Below are 18,611 nucleotides of genomic sequence, written 5' to 3'. Positions count from 1 at the left end.
AACCCATTGTTAATATGTGTATAAAGGTGAAAATTCAATATACCAAATTACTTGCTGTTGCTTTGCAAAATGGAAAATAGGTTTTAAACTGTTTCTACAACACTTCAGACTTTTTTTTTTTATGAAACAGTTCCAATATTCTTGCTAAAGAAAAAACTATACTTCTCTAGGAAGTTATTTTCTTACAAGAGTAAATTTTAGCTATGACATCAGAAGATGATTGGGGTTAAGATGAGTATAAGACAAGAATTGTTGGTGTGGCAAGAACTACTTGTTTGTAAGTTGTTTAAAAAATGTACAGGTATAACAAAAATTTGTGTGTGTGTGTGTGCACGTGCACATAATAAATATTTCTCCCAAATGCTGTATTAGAGAGAAAATTACAAAATAACTGAAGAAATTTTGGAGATAAGTGAAATTATAGAAAGTGGTTTGAAAGTTTAGAAGAGATATTCTTTGAATACTTATTCTCGGCCTGACACTTCAACTGACAAAAATATCTTAAATACTTTTTAATTTATGCTTATATTTAGATGGTACATATGATTTAGAAAATTTTAAATGTAGATGAGAATTACAAAGTGACATGACAGTAGAACAGATGTTATTGTTATAGTTACACATCACATAGAAATTATTTCAGTTTTTATTTATAACAGCTAGATAAATATGTTATTTATGTAAACCAAAAGAAAGAAAAGGATGTAATAGTTTTTGACTATAATGTCTATAGTATAATGTATTTAAAACAACTCTAGATTTACAAGCTTTTAATATAGACAAGTTAACATTATACTGATACACTGAGCTTTTGTAGATTTTATTTTAATATCATGTCGCTAGTAAAAGGACAAACCTATCATACATCTCAATGATTAAACATAAGTTACTCATCTAAAATTTTAAACACCATAAGCAATGAGAATCTATGCAAGCAGTTTGTTCCAAATGACAAATGTATAGAAGAAAAATAAAGCAACATGATGGCAGGCAAATAGAAGTATTCTATATAACTAATGTGAGAAAGAAAATGCAGAAAGATTACTATAATTTACAAATAATCATTAAGGAGAAATTATGTTTACTGGTTCCAGGTTTAGCGTGCTTGACATTTTCCCCCTATCTATAAAAACAGTCCTAATCATTAATTTGACCACAACATTAACTACACTTCTTGTAACTGATTACATCCATAATAACCAACAACCCCACATTCTTTTCTCAAACACTGTCCTGAAAGTGGCACATTAATCTAACCACTGCTCAATCAAACCCAAGGGAGTCACTTGGTCTGTTGAAGAAATCTTTATCAAGTCACAATCTTTGTCTTAGAAAAGAAATGATATAAAGGACATAATTCCAGATATATTATGCTCAGAAAACAAAAAGGAATGATCCTGGTTAGAATCTCTTAGATCAGAGCTAACTGAAGGCTTAAAAAGAAAATTATTGTATTTATGTCAATCAAGTTTTTTTCTGACAATGATTTCCCATAACAGTGTTTAGTTTCCACTTTCTCATGCCTCAATGTGCATCTGCTGAAGTAGTCTTTTTCTGAACTGAGCAGATAACCAAATTCAACGACACCTGTAAGCATGTAATTAGATTGTCAAAGCTCAAGTGAAGCTTCAGTACAATTCTGAACAGCTTGTACTTGCAGCAAATTTTCTTACTAAATTTGTCTTGATCAGTTTTCCAAGTCTCTGAACATGTTTGATCTCTCCCACACTCCAAAATTATGTCAAACTCAAAGGTTAAGGTGCTTTCACCCATGAAATTATTTGATCAATTATACATAATAGATGTCATCTTACTACTGACATGATCAAACTGACTTTCAAGTTATTTAGTTGGACCCCTAACAGTTCCATTGACGATTTATGACATTAATTGAGTGTCATTCCTAACACCTTTGAGAATGTTAAGCAAATGAGAGAAACAATCCTTACAACTAATGTATAACCAAATCATGGAATAGTTCATTAGAAGCTGGCAATAGCTACGTAGGAAATAAAATCAGCCAACAAAACTTGAGAGAAATCAGCAATAGGTAGAAAGAATTCACACCCAAACAACAAAACATAGCAACTGAAAGCCTTGAGAAATTCCACTCACTGGTTCTCCATCAATCAGTGACACCACAGACTCTATATAATCCTCAAACAAACCTTTTTAATATTGTACCATTTTTCTCTCTTTAATTCAATAATGTTAACCTTTCCATCTAAACTATGTCCAATCTTTCTGCTTTAGACAAGTATTCCTCTGTAAATTACTGCTTGCATGCTTTTTCTCTCTGACAAGCTGAAATAATTCAATTTAAATACTAATTGCCCCAGCTTCATCTATTCATCCTTATTTCCAATCTGGAATGGTCTAGAAACAATAGTCTTCAGGAAAACTAAATATAATTGGAGCTCAGCTCTCAAAATTGGACACAAGTATCTAGATGAAAATGATTGTTGATGGGAGGTATACTATAGGGACAGGAGAATATTAGCCAAGAGTAGCTGACTATATAGAATGCGTAAGAAGAACTGTGTTATGAATAAGGCATTTAAAAATTTGTGTAACCATGAAAGAAGATGTGAAAATGCTTTAGCAGTCTAACAAAGAATGACAGCATTGGGAGAGGAAGGAGTAGTGCTTTGTTGGTTTAATGTTCCACTCCATGTTAAAATTTTTCTTTTGAAATTGACAAAAAAATCCATGTCAAATTTAAATCATCATTATCATTATCCACATTTATATTTATTGACATAGCATACATTGTTCATACCTACAAAATTATATTACTTGGCTTGGTCATTTAAAGAAAGCAATAAATACCTTCAGTCAAAACTGGAACAGAAGTAACAATCTTCACGTGTTACTTTCCATACTTAAACATGAAGCAGAAATATTGACTTAAATTCATTGATTATACAATTAACTCATCTAAATTAAATTATTTCTGTTATTTATAAATTTAATTACTGCACAACAGTAGGCTAAAATCTAAAGAGTAATTAAAAGAAAAAACAAAAAAAACTATTTGTATAAAAAGAGTTGTAATTTTAGACTAATGGACTGTATAAAATGTTGCTTACACTCCATATTGGAATAACCAAACAATTTCTCTAAAATTTCTCTAAAATGGTGTAAAAGTCAGGATATAGTGTGCAAAGACTTCTGAATTAAATACAAAATATTTGTAGCATACATTTCATAATATATTAAAGATGTTCATAGAAAATATGAATTCAGATCAGTGTCCAACAATACAGTGAAGTTAACATGTAGAAGTTCATTTAGATCATTGAACAGATTAATAATAATAATAATAATAATAATAATAATAATAATAATGATGATAACAACAACAATTATTGGTTATTGTCTATTTCTAGAGTTAATCCAAACAAGAAACTGCCGAAATGATTCCTAGCAAACCATAAGATTAAATGTAAACACTAGCAAGTAACAAACACTTATATACCAAGGTCTGGCTGCAGTAGCAAAACTTGGCAGAACACCTATTATGAAAACAATGTTAAATACATGAGGTGGGTAACATATACACATGCAAAGTTTGGAGGTGGAGAGGGGGGAAGGGGAGCACTGGATAAGATACACTAATTGTCTCTAGCAGAAATATTTTATGTTAAATAGTAGGAAAAAAAAAGAAAGAAAGAAGAAATAAACTGTTAAATTTTGAAAATTGAATGCATTGAAGCGTTTATGTTTGTCAATGGCAAACGATTTGATATGTTGATTGCTGATCGATTATAAAGAGAAATATAATTTTAATTGATCTTGATGACCTTAAAATGATTAATTCTCTTTTTTTGTTATACTGGAAATGTGACTATCTTTCTCTTTATTTCTAACATGTAGGAAACAGGTACATTGTAAATCAATTATGACCATATAAAAGTTTTAATACTTTCTTCATTAGAATTTATCTACTTTAGAGATAGTGTAACCTATTAATTTAAGTGTCAACTACAATCTGAGCAATTTGTAACTATCCATACACGCACACACACACACACACATACATACATACATACACAGACGTGTCTGTTTGATTAAGAAGTTTGCTTCCCAGCCATATGGTTTTGGGTTCAGTCCCACTGTATAGCTTGACCAAGTGTCTTCTACTGTAGTCCCAAGCTAACCAAAGCCTTGCTAGAGGATTTGGCAGAACTGAAACAGGTTTGTAGTCTATATACATACATATGCATGTGTGTATGTGTGTGTATGTATGTTTGCATCTCCTTGTCATGACATTATGTGATAGTTGTAAATGAATTTCAATGTCACACAAGCTGTGTCATTCATTTCCAATAATCTATGAAATCATGTCTGACCATGGAGAAAGACACCTTGCTTGGAAGCAAGTGAGGGTTGGCAACAGGAAGGGCATCTGATTGTAGAAAATCTGCTTCAATATACTCTGTCCAACCCATGCAAGCATGAAAAAGCAGACATTAAAATGATGATAAGGAAGCATTTTAATTAAAATTTGTATAAATACAAGCCATTAATTGAAATGTTCTCTTGCTTAACTATCAAATACAACTTATAAACCGATTGGTTAGTTTTTAAGGATTTACAGTTGCTATAATAATGACATGATTGCAGCCAGTAAGTTAAGGAGTTTGTCAAAGAATAATGTTTAGGTAGAAAAATAATTGCCATCACTGTAAATTTATGAACTAAAAATTAAGTATTAACACACATGGAAGAATATTAAAAAAAAATTTCTGTATGACTGTATGGTATGTAGATGTGCATAATATATTCATTTCATAGAAATAAAAAGACTATAATTGCAAATTAGGCACTATAACCTATGAATATACAGTTATTTTTGTTTAGCTCTAAGCCTTGATCAAAAAGGTTTATGATCAAAAGGCATTCCAGTCATGACCATCCTATATTTTTTCTATGTGCAAGGAACTAAGGACAGGCCTTTTTTTTTCTTCTTAAGATGGTATAGCAAAGCAAGTATGATCTGGGGGGAAGATTTAGCTTATTATTTCTAGATGATTGAATGACCTTAGGTAGGTTACCCATCAATTGCATGTAAAGTTACTCAACATTTTGACTGTTTTGGAAACAACTCAGATGTATGAAATATTACATGTTTGGATTATATAATCATTTATATCAATGATGAGAATACTTTATACTATGAATCTATAAATAACAATACTATCCTATTGATTTTGAAAATAAAAATACCAATTTTGTGCAGAAAAACCTGCAGAGTTTAGTAGCCAGGTTAATATATTTTGGCTGATGTATGTATTTGGTAACAAATAATACCAAACATTTAGATTTCAGATTTAAAAAAAACAAAAAAACCTAAATGGTAAACTGGCATTAAAGTCAGCATAAAACTGCCGGATCAAACTTTCCCAATTACATTATCTTTTTTTTTTCTTTTAAAATCTGTATATTTCTTAGCAGGTACTTAAATGGCAACATTCTAAAGATTTTATATTAGGCAAACTAATCAATACTTCTATATTTTAAGAGCTAATTTTAAATCACAGTGCAGACCAATTGAGATGCTTAGAGTTGTTTTAGGATGCTAAGCATGCTTGTCAATAAAAAAAAAAGAATTTGCAATAAAATTCACCTGCATGAAGACAAGCTCAAAAGAATAACATGCACAATACATTTGAAATAAAATATGAAATTATAAAAAAAAAACTAATAAAAAGGAAACTGAAAAATAATTCATTTATGCATCTGGGAGTGGAGAAAAAAATTATTTCCTCATCATTTAAATAGAAACATCTTTAACTAATTCTTAAATTGTAAGTTCGACTATTCCTAAGTCAGTAGAAGAATACAATTGATTTGATTGGCTCTAAACCTGTTTATTCTGAAACCTATTTCATTTCACCTTTGGTCTTATATATAAAAAAACAAAACAATAAAAAAAGATTAAACAGCTAATCAATAGTGCTTAATTCTTTTTTAGATGTTTAACTGAGTTCAAAGAAATTTGTTTCTTAGATAAAAATTCTTTTTTTTGTCAGCTGTTCATTTAGCTTTTGACTAAATGTAGCATAAAGGTAAGAGTATGGGACATTCATATTTAATATTCATTAAAGCAATTAACAGAAAAGATACCAAAACATGCAGCAATATACAATTTATTTATCTTAATTATATATTTTCATATGTTAATAAATTAATACCTTAATTTTAATATGAAAATTAGTAAAGATTTATGAAGTAGAGAAAAAAATGAAAGAAAACTATTTTATTTGGAACCCCTAAAAGGGTCAACATGCTCTCAGTGATATTTTGGAATTAATTTTGAAACTCATATTTTAAAACTAAAAGCAAGTTTTGGTAATTTTCACTAAGAAAAGTTTACATCAACCACTGTTGTAAAAATATAACAGTCAATATATTTTATTACAGCTGATATAACCTTAGGAAATTCCCCATTATATGTAGAAAACCTAGCATTTGAATACAGAGAGAAGTGGAGGAGGTGAGGATTTCCCCCCACCTCCCATGAAAATGATAGTTTCAAAGTAACATTCAAGTGACAGGAACATATAATTTAAGGTTAACTGATTCTAGTTCAATCCAATATCATCTTTGCCTTCTCTTTGATTGCCTTCTATAACAACCTTTCATCAGTATTTCAGCCCAATATTTAATACCATTCTTCCAGATGTCTTCCTTTTCTTAAAATTCTTCACATTTCTTTCTTAACACCTTAACTCTCTATGGACTTTTGGAATCCACATCCTTCTTTGAATTTTTATTCCGAATTATACACCCAGATCATCTGAATAAACATGCCTCAACTGTTTCACTGCATATTTCTGGATATTTACTATGGATGCTGAATTTTAAAGATTGTGGTGCTCTAATATTAATGCTTTGCCAGAAGCTTCTATATAATTAGCTTTAAAGTGGGAGTGAGATGGAATCAGACTTGACAGCATTTTTTCTTTAAAGTGAGACAACTAGAATTTTAAATCAATCTCTGAGCGTGTGCTTACAAAAATCATCAAATTTAGAAAAATTTGAGAGAGAAGCAGTGCTGTAAATTGGACCTGAAAAAGAAGACTCTTTAGAAGTGTGTTCTATGAATAGCTGCAGATGACACAATTCAATACACCTAAATTGAAAGAAACAATTGAAATTAGAAGTTCCTGCTGAAATAGAGAAATCTGATAAGTTATCAATGACAAGTATTTATGAAGCTAATTAACTGGCAAATATGATCAATGTACATAGACATATCCACATACAACAATGTTGTCAGTTTAATATATTTTATGCTAACAATATTTTATATAAATACACACACACACACACATATATATATATATATATACATATATACACACACACACACTCATATAAATTAACATACAGTTGTTTTGAATATAGTAGATAAAAAAAAATCCCTACTTTTTTGCTTGTTTAGAATGGAGTATGTATTTTCTTGAAATTTATGTAAACTTTCAATATTTGAACATCTTGAATATTTCAATTAGGTCAAAAAGAAACTAAAATTTTATTATAAGTTCACAATAGTGTCCAAATTCAGCAACAAAAATTCACCTGGTCAAACAGTCTTAGCTTTTGACTTCCTTTATTTCTTTCCTTTCCAGGCTAAGTTCCAGTCTTGTATTCTCTTTCGAAATGTCATGAAGCATTAAATATGGTCAGTGAATGTGGCAGTAGTTTGACCAAGAAATCAGGATGTATATGTAAACGCTTGCCTTTTTATGATGATGGAAATGAGAAATCTGTATAGAGACTTCCTCATCACTACTAATTCATGATCTTCTCTCAAGCTGGTACTTTGTATAATATTATCTGAACCTTTTGTTATTGTTGCTATCATTAATATCAAATTTACTAAATGTACATCCCTATTTATAAGCATCTTCCAAATGTAACTAAGTTACTGCTATGCATCTTAATAATTTTGGTAGGTTTTCAATGTTTATATCTATGTATATGTATTTTAAGCTTATTTTGTAAGGATCTTTTTTTCTTTGAATTTGGATATTTTTGAAGTCCTTACAACAAGATGAGTTATCTAATGCCAGTAATCCAGTCCAATAAATAGGAGTAGACCTCTTTATCAATCATGCAAACTGTTACAAGCAGGATTACATTTGTTGGCTCAAAGCACAATATAATGGTTGACGGATGACACTCAAGATTGTGGTTAGGAGATCAATGTTAACATACAGCAATTGTATCTCACTGCTTACTTCTAAAAAGTAAGTCCTCTGAACAGAGGAAAATTTGGTGATATTAACTGATTTAAAATTTTAAAAGAATAGCCTTTTCACAATTATTCCGCTTGTAAATTATGTTTAACCTACTGTAAATTATGTTCATATTTATTCCCATTGTTTTGAATTAATAATACACTTTTGTGTAGCTTGGAGATTCCAGTGATCATTATCATCATCATTTAACGTCTGTGTTCCATGCTAGCATGGGTGGGATGGTACCACAAGAGCTAGCCAGGCTGAAGCCTGCACTGGACTTCTGTGATTGTTTTGGCAGGATTTTTACAGCTGGATGTCCTTCCTAACACCAACCACTCAGCAGAGTGGACTTAGTGCTTTTTATGTGCATGTGACTGTTTAATTTTAGAACAACATTGAAGAATAAGTATGAGATCTAGCTGGTTTCAACATAAAACAGGTAGAATATTTTGGACAGATATAGCCAGTTTAAATGCTAAAGGGTTGAGAGTACCTATGTCTATGGGATGCCCAATCTTTTACACATTAATTCAGGAGCAAGCAATTCAGTTGACTGAACAACTAAAGCCTTATGGTTGAATGATGGAGATCCACTACAGCCATAAAAACAAACCGGAAGGAAAGGATAAGAATGAACTTTTATCCATTAGCACTAATTATGTATTTTGCACAATTACAATAACTTAGTGTCTCAATTTTTTTTACTGAAGACTTACTACAAATTTCAATATATACACAATCCATCCATATAATGGTTTTAAAGTTTTGACAAAGAAAGATAATTTGACTGATGTATTTCCTGAAAAATATTAAGATATCAGGAACAAAGTACTTTTTGGAGTATACAAAAAGCAATAGAATCTATGAATTGTAATTTTTTTTCTTCAAAAAAGCAAGCTGTTTTGTGTTACATAATAAAAATATAAAGTTACCTCCTTCTTCACCTTTCTTCTTTTTCTTTGTTTCTTTGTCATCTTGATTAGATGCACCAAGCAGAGCAAAAATGATGCCAGTTTGAGAGTTAATGCCCACAGCCGTAATTAGCATTTTACCACTTCCTTCCATTACATGAGTTCCTAGTGAAGGAAAAAAAAACCCCAAAATTTTCATTAATATAACATAATATATTCTATGAAGTAGGATCGCTAAGCAGTGATATGTATAAATGCAATGTTATTACCAGTTCAGATATGCTTGTGGCTTGTTTATTAGTCCAAACAGGTAATAACATTGCATAACATATTCTGATTTTTCTCCTCTTTTACTTGATGACTTGTTTCAATCCATGACATAAACTTACTATTTTAAAGTCGTCTAAATTATAATTTTCTATAAAAATTTTATGCTAATTTGTTCCAGATCCAAGCTTAATAACGAGAAAGTTATTTTACTAAATACTTCATTATTTTAAAAATTAATTGAAACAAAGACGGCACATGTTGACAGAAATATGGTAACAAAAGGGTTAATGGCTGAACTATATTTCTTTTTTAAACAAAATATTTAGATAGTTAAACTCTAGCTGCACTTTTAAATTAAAGCATGGAATTCTCATAGATATCACTAAATATATATATATAAATGAAAGTGAACTTGTAGTTACAGATTACAAATAATTATGTTTGCATATTGTCAAAATATAAAACCATGCAGTATTACAGATTTACTACAAAGTAATTTTAAGAATAATTAAGGCAATATCAGAAATTGTCTGAACCTTGAAAGCAAAAAAATGTTTCACCTTATAAAATGCTAAGATATAGATAAAAACCTTTGATAAGAATTAACCAGATAAAGGAGGACTCCTATTTTTTATGGCATGATATAAATTTTTAGTGATAAAAACTGCAGAATACTGAAGCTCGGTGCAGTTAAAAAATAACTTACATTATGTAGTTGAGTGAAAAACATCATACATAATACCATTAGAAAGAAATCATTTCATTTTAAATTTCAGAACCCATCATAATGGAGACTGATGTAATGAAATTAGAAAATGGTTTATAAAAAGGAAACTCACCAGATAAGAGAATAGGATCACACTCTACACTCTTTTTCACATGGTCAGATTCACCAGTCAACGAACTTTCATCTATTTTTAAATCATTGCACTGAATAAGGACACCATCAGAGGGAAGCAAATCACCTGTAAAAATGATACAAATTATTTAGTGTAAGAAACAAAGAGATAAACTATTACATAATTTTTTTGTTATTCAGATGGGTAGCAGTGTTCATATAAATGATTGCCAAGATTCGTGAGGCTGATATATATGGAATTCAACTAGGGGATATTGATAGGGAAGCAAGCATCAAAGACAGCAGATTTGAAGAAGAAGAATTATCTAATTTTTATGAGGAGAATGATAAAAGAATGAAGTGCAAGTATGTTAAGTAGGCTTAGGACAGTATATTGTTTAGGATAGTTCAGAAGAAACTAAAAGTGAGAGTGGATACAAAGGTTGTAGCTTGTTGAGTGAAGACTTCTCACTTTCATTTGGATGTATTTTTGAATAGATATGAATGGCAGTTGTACTGTTGCAGATACATGAGTAGAGCAATGTGTTGTGACTTCTGGTAAATGAATCTAAAATTGCAGAATATTCATAAGAATAATGTATGTGTGATGAAAGTTATCTATGCTGCATGTAACCCATATGCAGTGTAGATAACTCTTGCACTCTAATTTCTACACCTGTGTATAGAAGGATGAAGAGGAGTGAAAGGTGTTAGATAAAATGAATAAAATGAATAGGAGTAGGCGTGGTTTGAAGTAATTGCAAGAAGGTTATCAGTGTAAACAAAGAATAAATAAATATCTGTTGTAAAAAAAAAAAATTACTATATGAATTATTAGAGTTAGCACCTTTATGTTTATATTTTGACTTCAGCCATTGACCTGTACATAGATCTCATATTGCTTCTCATGAATACTGTTAACAACTTTACTTATGGTTATGTTTAAACACATTTAGCTGAAATAATTCCAATCATTGCCAATATTGTTCTGGAAACTTAGCTACTACAACAATGTGTTTCTGAGATCAATGCCTAGAACAGAATTAGCAGTACTTTTAACTTGCCACTTCTGATTGATTGACAATAGATGCAGCTCTAATAAGTATTAAACTGACAGACAACAGATATAGAACTGTGCATGTGTTCACACGTGTGTAAGGCATGTATATTTAAATTTATGACACCATGCAAGAATGAGATAAACATTTAAGAATTGTTTATGAATGAATTTTAAAATACATTTGCATCACTCAGAGATGGTTTCATGAATCCATGGAATTATTTGGGACAATCTATAGTTAATCATTGTTACCAAAGCTTAAAACTTCTGTCATCACTGCCATTCTTGAACATATAATAATGTTGTTGTTATCATCATCAACATCAAAAGTGAACATCAGTTTTATAATAATTCCCATCTGTTATGTGGGTTAGGTATGTGCTTGTTCTGTTGTCTTAAAAGTTACTTCTACAGCAGTTCTGCTTCTGTTCCAACCATTGCACTAGAAATTCCACAATGTAAAAGTATAGAAATGATGTACAACCTTCAAGAATCATTATCTACATGGTTTCATTTTCCTGAAATTTCATCTTTACAGATTCACACAATTGTAAATGGAACTGGTATCATGTAAGTAATGATTTTGACTAAAGAAGAGACCCTGGTCCTTTTAGCCAGCCAAATATGTGATAATGTTTTGTTCATCTATCACTTTGAATAGTAACTCCACTTGGGAACATTTTCTTTTTGCTTAGATTTTTGTAAAAATATTACCATCAGTTTTGTATCATTGGTTAAGCATGCTAAAACTACTTTCAAATATTACTGTTTATATCTAAATGTTTTTATATTAACAAGTGTTGTTTTCCAGTCACAATAATTATCAGGTATATTAAAAAGACAAGAGTTTCATCCATCTGTAATGTTTATGACTAATGATTACAAATTTATGGATTGGCCTTTATTGCATTCTATGGTAATTTTTGTACAATATGGTTTTGCTGGTGTACACACCATTTAGCTGAATCACAAAACATTTGAGTAATATCATATGTCTCCATGAATCATACACCCAAGTATATAGATCTCCAACTTCTCAATTCCATACCAACCATCACAATCCTTCCAATAGAACATCAACCTTCTTAAGCTCCCTGCGCAGATTTTCTCAACAGAGTTGTAACTGTTCATGTGGAATGTTAAACACATTGATCTCATAGATCTCAAAGGGTCTGTTATGGTCAGGGACACAACACTTTCCTCCATACCAAATCCACCAAAATTGAAAGATATATGTGATCTTAGCTACTTAGGTTAAGACTCTTAATTTGGTCAATCAATGTTGGGTTGTCACTTTGGTGTAGTGGTTAGCACAGTTTTAGAATTTACAGCAAAGAAATCCAAATATCTGAGAACATTTGGATTTCCTTGCTGATGAACCTGGTGCTATTTCTTATAATGCTATTCTCTTCACACAGATAAGAGGATGCCTGGAGATTGAATTCACTAAGTGTTTGAATCATGCAGGTGATGAAACAATTTCTACTATCTTTTCCTTTCTCTCTCTCTCTCACTTGCTCTCCTTCTCTTCTCTTGTACACACACACGAGAGAAAGGGAGAGAGTAGACATAACTAATTTTACTTTATTTACTGCAGATCTTTTGCATTTGCTAACAATATGTGATTAACATATAAATAGTCAATATCAACTAATAAGAAAGGGAAAAATTCAAGTACAAGCATATTTTATATATCAAGATCCATTTTTCAAAGCTAGTGTGAGCTAGGTAAATATTAGTATTAGTTATTGTTTTATGGCTAGATGTCCTACCTGATGCTAACTCTTAGTTTTTTTAAGTAAGAAATCTTTTATTTCATACCACTTTGAAGATACAAAGCAAATCAATGATTTATTGACAGAAATACTAACAGCAACAACACTTGAATGTCATGACTTTCATATAAATGCAATTGCAAACAAACATACAGACATATGCATGTGCACACACACACATACACATTCACATGTTTTCAATTTTCATCAACCAATCTCATTCAAAGCTTTGGTTGGTCCAGAGGTACAGTACAAAATAAACATACCCAAAATACTGTGTAGTGGGACGGAACCTGAAACTATGTGGTTGGGAACTGAACTTTACATTTTCTGAGTGAGTGTAACAAGTAACTGTCTGACTATTTATTCTTTAGCTGGTTTAAGGTATGTGGTTTTGACAATCTAGAACTGTGAATGCATGCCTTTGCTGATGAAGGTATAAAGCAAGACAAACAAACAAAAAAAATTAAAAATTGGTGGTAGAAAGGAAATATGCTGAGGTGTTATGAGACGTGTGTATTTGTTTTTCTTCTCACTGGTTTATTTTTCTATCTGTTTATTTACATGGTTTAGTTATTATTGCTAATAAATGTATATTATTGTATATGAATTTCTCATGTTTATATTGCTGAGATTTGGGTAGTTGGAACCCCTTATCACTAAGCCAGGTACACTGTGAAATAAACATTTATGTACTTTTGTAGCAGTCACAGATGCAATTTTACATCCATTTTCAAATGTACCAATAATGGACAATAACTCCTGTGGTTAGTAGTTCATATAACATCACTGCACTGGGTTTGAGGACAAGATACACAACTTGCAATCACTGAGTCTATCTAGTTGGAATTAAGTAATGCAGAGCTGTATAACTTATTTATGCAAGTAGCAACCTCACTGTAAAATTAACAACGGGATTTATTGATTTGCAGTACTGACTGATATTTCTACCTGTAAGAAGAAATATCAGCAATAAACTAGTATATTATCATGGGAGATTTGACTCATCTGCTTAATGTAACTAAAACCAGAATTAAATACTAAATTTGTTGATTGTGAAAGTCTGTTAAAGCAATTAAAGGAATTATGCCTGTTTTTCATGCGCAAATTGTAGAATGGTTTTTGTTGTAGCAATTATTTTTTACAGTTGGATGATCTTTGATTAAGTTGGAATGCAACATATGTTATCAATTTATCAATCAGGCAAGGTAGAATAGTAATGTATAAGCAAATTAGCAATAATTTGGGTTTGAACTCATCACCAATATGATCAATAGTTTAGCATAGTCATTGTGTTCATTATATAATTGTAGTCAACCAGGATAGTCATCTATTGGAGCTGCTGGATACCATTTCTTAGATTCTGCCAACACAACTAAATTGTAGGAATGAATCATTCATCACTGGACTGACTTAGATTCAACAGAATAAAAGCAACCATTAATCAAATGCTTCTTTTTACCCTATAGAAACAATTAACATTATTAATAATTAACAAATTTATATCAGTGAAGAGTTACAAGACTAAGTGGTAAAAATTGCTTTGTACTAAAACAAAGCACTAAGCATTTCCTTGTAAATTAAGTTTCAAAATATGATAGGGATCACTTGGTGACAAGCTAACTAGAACTTTAGAGAAATTATAAATTATACATGTTAAATTCTAAAATTAAACTCTACCAAACATGTTTTGAACTGAAGAGATAAAAGGTGTTACCAAATCATCTGGTAAAAGAAAATACTTTACTCAGTGCTGGAGAAGTGGGTTGTAGGACAGAAACCAATACTTGAGCCTGATAATCTCAAATACAATGTCAATCCAGCCACTTAAAATGGAATCATAAATAACATTGTCGACATAACTGAGCTGGTAGAGAGGGTACAGGGAAATAATGTTCAGGCTAAAGTGCATTTGTTATGATTAGCAGAAATGGCGTATAATTTATGCAGTGTAGCAATAACAATGTCATATCTGTGTATGTGGAAAATCTCCCCAACATCTCTCCAGAGATGTTGGGAGATTTTGGATATCAGACACAATAAATTTAAGTTTAAAATTAAGTCCAGTTCAGGATTTTGATGAGGTAAAATGTAAGGAATTTTTTATTATTAGTATTATAATTTGATTGTAACTGTTCATGGCTCCTCTTTCAAAGTAGGTATTCTTTTGGATTTTGACAAAATTTTCCGGTTAAATGCATGAAATATTGACTAGCACAGTTTAAGGTTATCTATGTTATATATTGTTATCCATTACAAATAACTCTTCTATTTTAGCTGGAGAGAAGAATGGAAGATTCAGAACAAAAGAATAGGAGACATTCCAGAATACCTGTTACATCAGGATCTACACTAAGTGAATATGTTACCTAAGTATTTATAACTGCTACTTGAGAAAAACTGAACATACAAGTTAATTTACTCAGGACCAGCTCTGAGAAGTTATCTACACAAGCAGGATATGAAAAACCAATCAATGAGAAATAACAACAAAAATTTTACAGCTCATAGAGTTCTTTGCCAGAATGTAAAACTTACAATAGTTTCTCTCTGGGCTTTTGATACTAATGTTGGTATTTTGAGCATTAAAGAATCTATATTCCTTAGTCATTTGTAACCAAAAATTAGTTAATAGTTATTGTTATGAATCTTGAATGTCACAAGTTTCTTGCTTAATTCAAATATTCTAACATATTCATACTTGTCATGTTGTATGTAAGATGATTTTGCTAGAGTGTATTGCTAAGATTCCTTGGTTTCTTAGTTTTCATTCAGGACTTGTTAAAGACCATATACTGACCAAGTTTATTTATCTGTACTCTATATTGATACATTGACTTCACATTGCTACACTAGTAAACTGATCTAAACTCATCATCATCATCACACAAGCATATATTTTTCAAACATACACACACACTCCATCAACCTTAACTAAACAGACCAAAAATACAATTACATAAATTAAACAAAACCTGAAAACTGGACATAATGACAATAATAATAATAATAATGCAAGAGATGCAGTGAAAACAGTAAAATGACACACTAAGCACTATATTAGTTCAACATTAGGAAACAAAAGATGATACCATTTTTCTCTTCTCTTTAAAAGAGACAGGTGTTATGCACACACACATACACACAACAGAGACACCTCATGCCAAAAAAAGTTTTAAATCCTTCGATAGGTACACAGCAACTTAGTCTCTTTTCACAACAAGAAGACAAAATTACTACATCTAACAAGGAAATAATCTTGTACTTCAACCTCTTTAGTCATTGAATTACAAACGAAAGTAGCATTATTTGATGGTCTCTCAAGACAAGTTCACATTGCTAAATCTGCATTATAAAGACTAAGATTCCTCATTTGAGGCAAAAAATACTGCCATCCTACCCAGCTGCTGACCATCTACAGAACTGAAGTGAGTCCTACTAATATCCTGGCCCACATCTAAATGGGCAATCAGACTGATCAGCGAAAAATTACTTATCGCCATAACTAAAAGCACTAGCCAATAGAAACTACAAACTATATTTTTTGTCTATCATTTGCTCCTTTCTTTTGTTCTTCTGAGCTTGCAAGCTGCATATCTCAACAACACCTAAGTCCATCTGATACATCTCTTTTATTTCCATTATTACCCCTACTGAGTCTTATCTCCCAGAACCCCACGATAATAAACTCTTTTGCCAATTCTACATTCTAATCCATACTTTTAGTTGTCCCTTATTCCCTGAAACGTAAAAACAACAGATATATAAGACTGATCATGGATCATAGGCAAGTCATGCCCAGACTTGCAATCTTTCTTCAACACCCTAAATTACAAAGAACATACAATAGTACACTTTACATAATCTTAAGGTGTACAAAGTCCACATTCATATTTAAGACCTCCTCAAACATTTAGATACAACATCCCAGAATACTATAACATTGTAGGAACACTACCACTCACATTGCCAAAAATAGCACCTTGCTAGATTGAACAAAAATACAGCTGCATTTTCTTTTGCATTTCAACTTTGTCCATTTGTTTGGCAACTGTGCTGTGGCCATAACCAAAACTTACAGCATAACTGGACCTCCCCACCAAAAAAAACCCCAAAAGAATAAAAAACAACAATAACAATAATACACCTAGACTTCTACATTATCCTCAAACTATAAACCACTGCCTTCAACTAAGCAGAAGCATAAAGTATATGAAATATTACTGCTGTAGATTGTATTTGGTTGTTCAACTGATTACCCATATTCTATGTGTCTGCTTGGGGTACAATAGTACCCCAGCTAAACTCTATGCTATACTCTTCACTATGATATTAGTTCTTGGGCAACAAACTTATTCTTTGTGTGGAAAACAATTCCTGAAATAGCTTTAGACTATATATCACTCATCATCTTAACAGATTAATGCATGAAAGAAAAAGCCTGTTCACTAATTACAAGACTTCATCCATGCCCAACCTTGAGACCAATAGACTGAAAGTAAATTAGTTGTTATGAATTCTACAATTACCAACCTTGATATTAAATAAAACAATTACAGAGACATTGTAACAATCCCAACAATATAAACTAAATTGTCTCTTAAAACAAAGCAGGGTTACATACTATAAAAATAAAGCAAACATCAAGCAACTAAACAAAGAAATAGACAAAATATGAAATATTAAAAAATTCAGGAAACGGTCTTCATTTATATTAAAACAACACAAAATGAACCACCACTCTGTAGAGCTATTTTGAACAACAGCCATAGCATATCAATACTCTATAGTAACATTGTCTAACAAGCAATCAAGAAACACTTTTCAAACTTATACATCTAATCATACGATGAATAGTCTCTTTAATAGTAGAAATCAACCAGAAGATTAAACAAAAGACAATCTCAATCCACAGAATGTGGTACTGAACATGTTAGACTAAGCATCTAAGGCCCCCAAGCAATCTTCAAATACTCCCACCAACAAAGCCTAATCTACAGAAATCTTATTAAAGTAACTTGTAGACATACTATTCTCCTATACATATAGCGTCATTGATTCTACAATGGTATATTCTCAAATTAACAAATCAATAGCTCTCTCCAACAATATATATATATTTAGTTATGTATATACAACTTCCAAGCTCTACTACTACTACTCCCTAATCTTTAAGAGAAAAAAAAAGTGGGGGGCACGGCATAATCTAAACACTAAACACCACTATACGCACTCTTTAGAATATTTCCAATACCTCTGCAGATAGTTATTAAACTTTAGTTAACAGTCTATCACAGCATTCTCTTTACATAACATCATCAAGGATCCTTTATCTTGTTTCTGTTAATTGACTGTGGCCATGCTAGAGTACCACCGTGAAGGGTTTTAGTCGAACAAATCGACCCTAGGATTTATTTAAGTCTAGTACTTGTTCTATTGGTCCCTTAGGCTGAACTGCTAAGTTACAGGGACATAAACACACCAATGCTGGTTGTCAAGCAGTGG

At 31.2% G+C, this 18,611-nt stretch overlaps 1 protein-coding gene across 17 annotated transcripts in view; it reads right to left on the bottom strand.

The window, feature by feature from the left end:
• The window catches only part of LOC106883701 (plasma membrane calcium-transporting ATPase 2), a 319,550-nt gene that overhangs the window by 107,210 nt on the left and 193,729 nt on the right, over window positions 1-18,611 (bottom strand). For all 17 annotated transcript variants that reach the window (XM_052971734.1, XM_052971718.1, XM_052971728.1 and 14 more), the window contains 2 exons: window positions 10,273-10,398; window positions 9,185-9,328 (listed from right to left, as the gene is read on the bottom strand). In XM_052971734.1, the coding sequence (XP_052827694.1) occupies window positions 9,185-9,328; window positions 10,273-10,398 (270 nt within the window). The remainder of the gene's footprint in view (window positions 1-9,184; window positions 9,329-10,272; window positions 10,399-18,611) is intronic.

This window comes from Octopus bimaculoides, chromosome 11 (assembly GCF_001194135.2).
Source record: "Octopus bimaculoides isolate UCB-OBI-ISO-001 chromosome 11, ASM119413v2, whole genome shotgun sequence".
Classification (NCBI taxonomy): Eukaryota; Metazoa; Mollusca; class Cephalopoda; order Octopoda; family Octopodidae; genus Octopus; species Octopus bimaculoides.
Note: the sequence above shows the minus strand (reverse complement) of the source record. Positions and strands in the feature narration are given on the sequence as shown.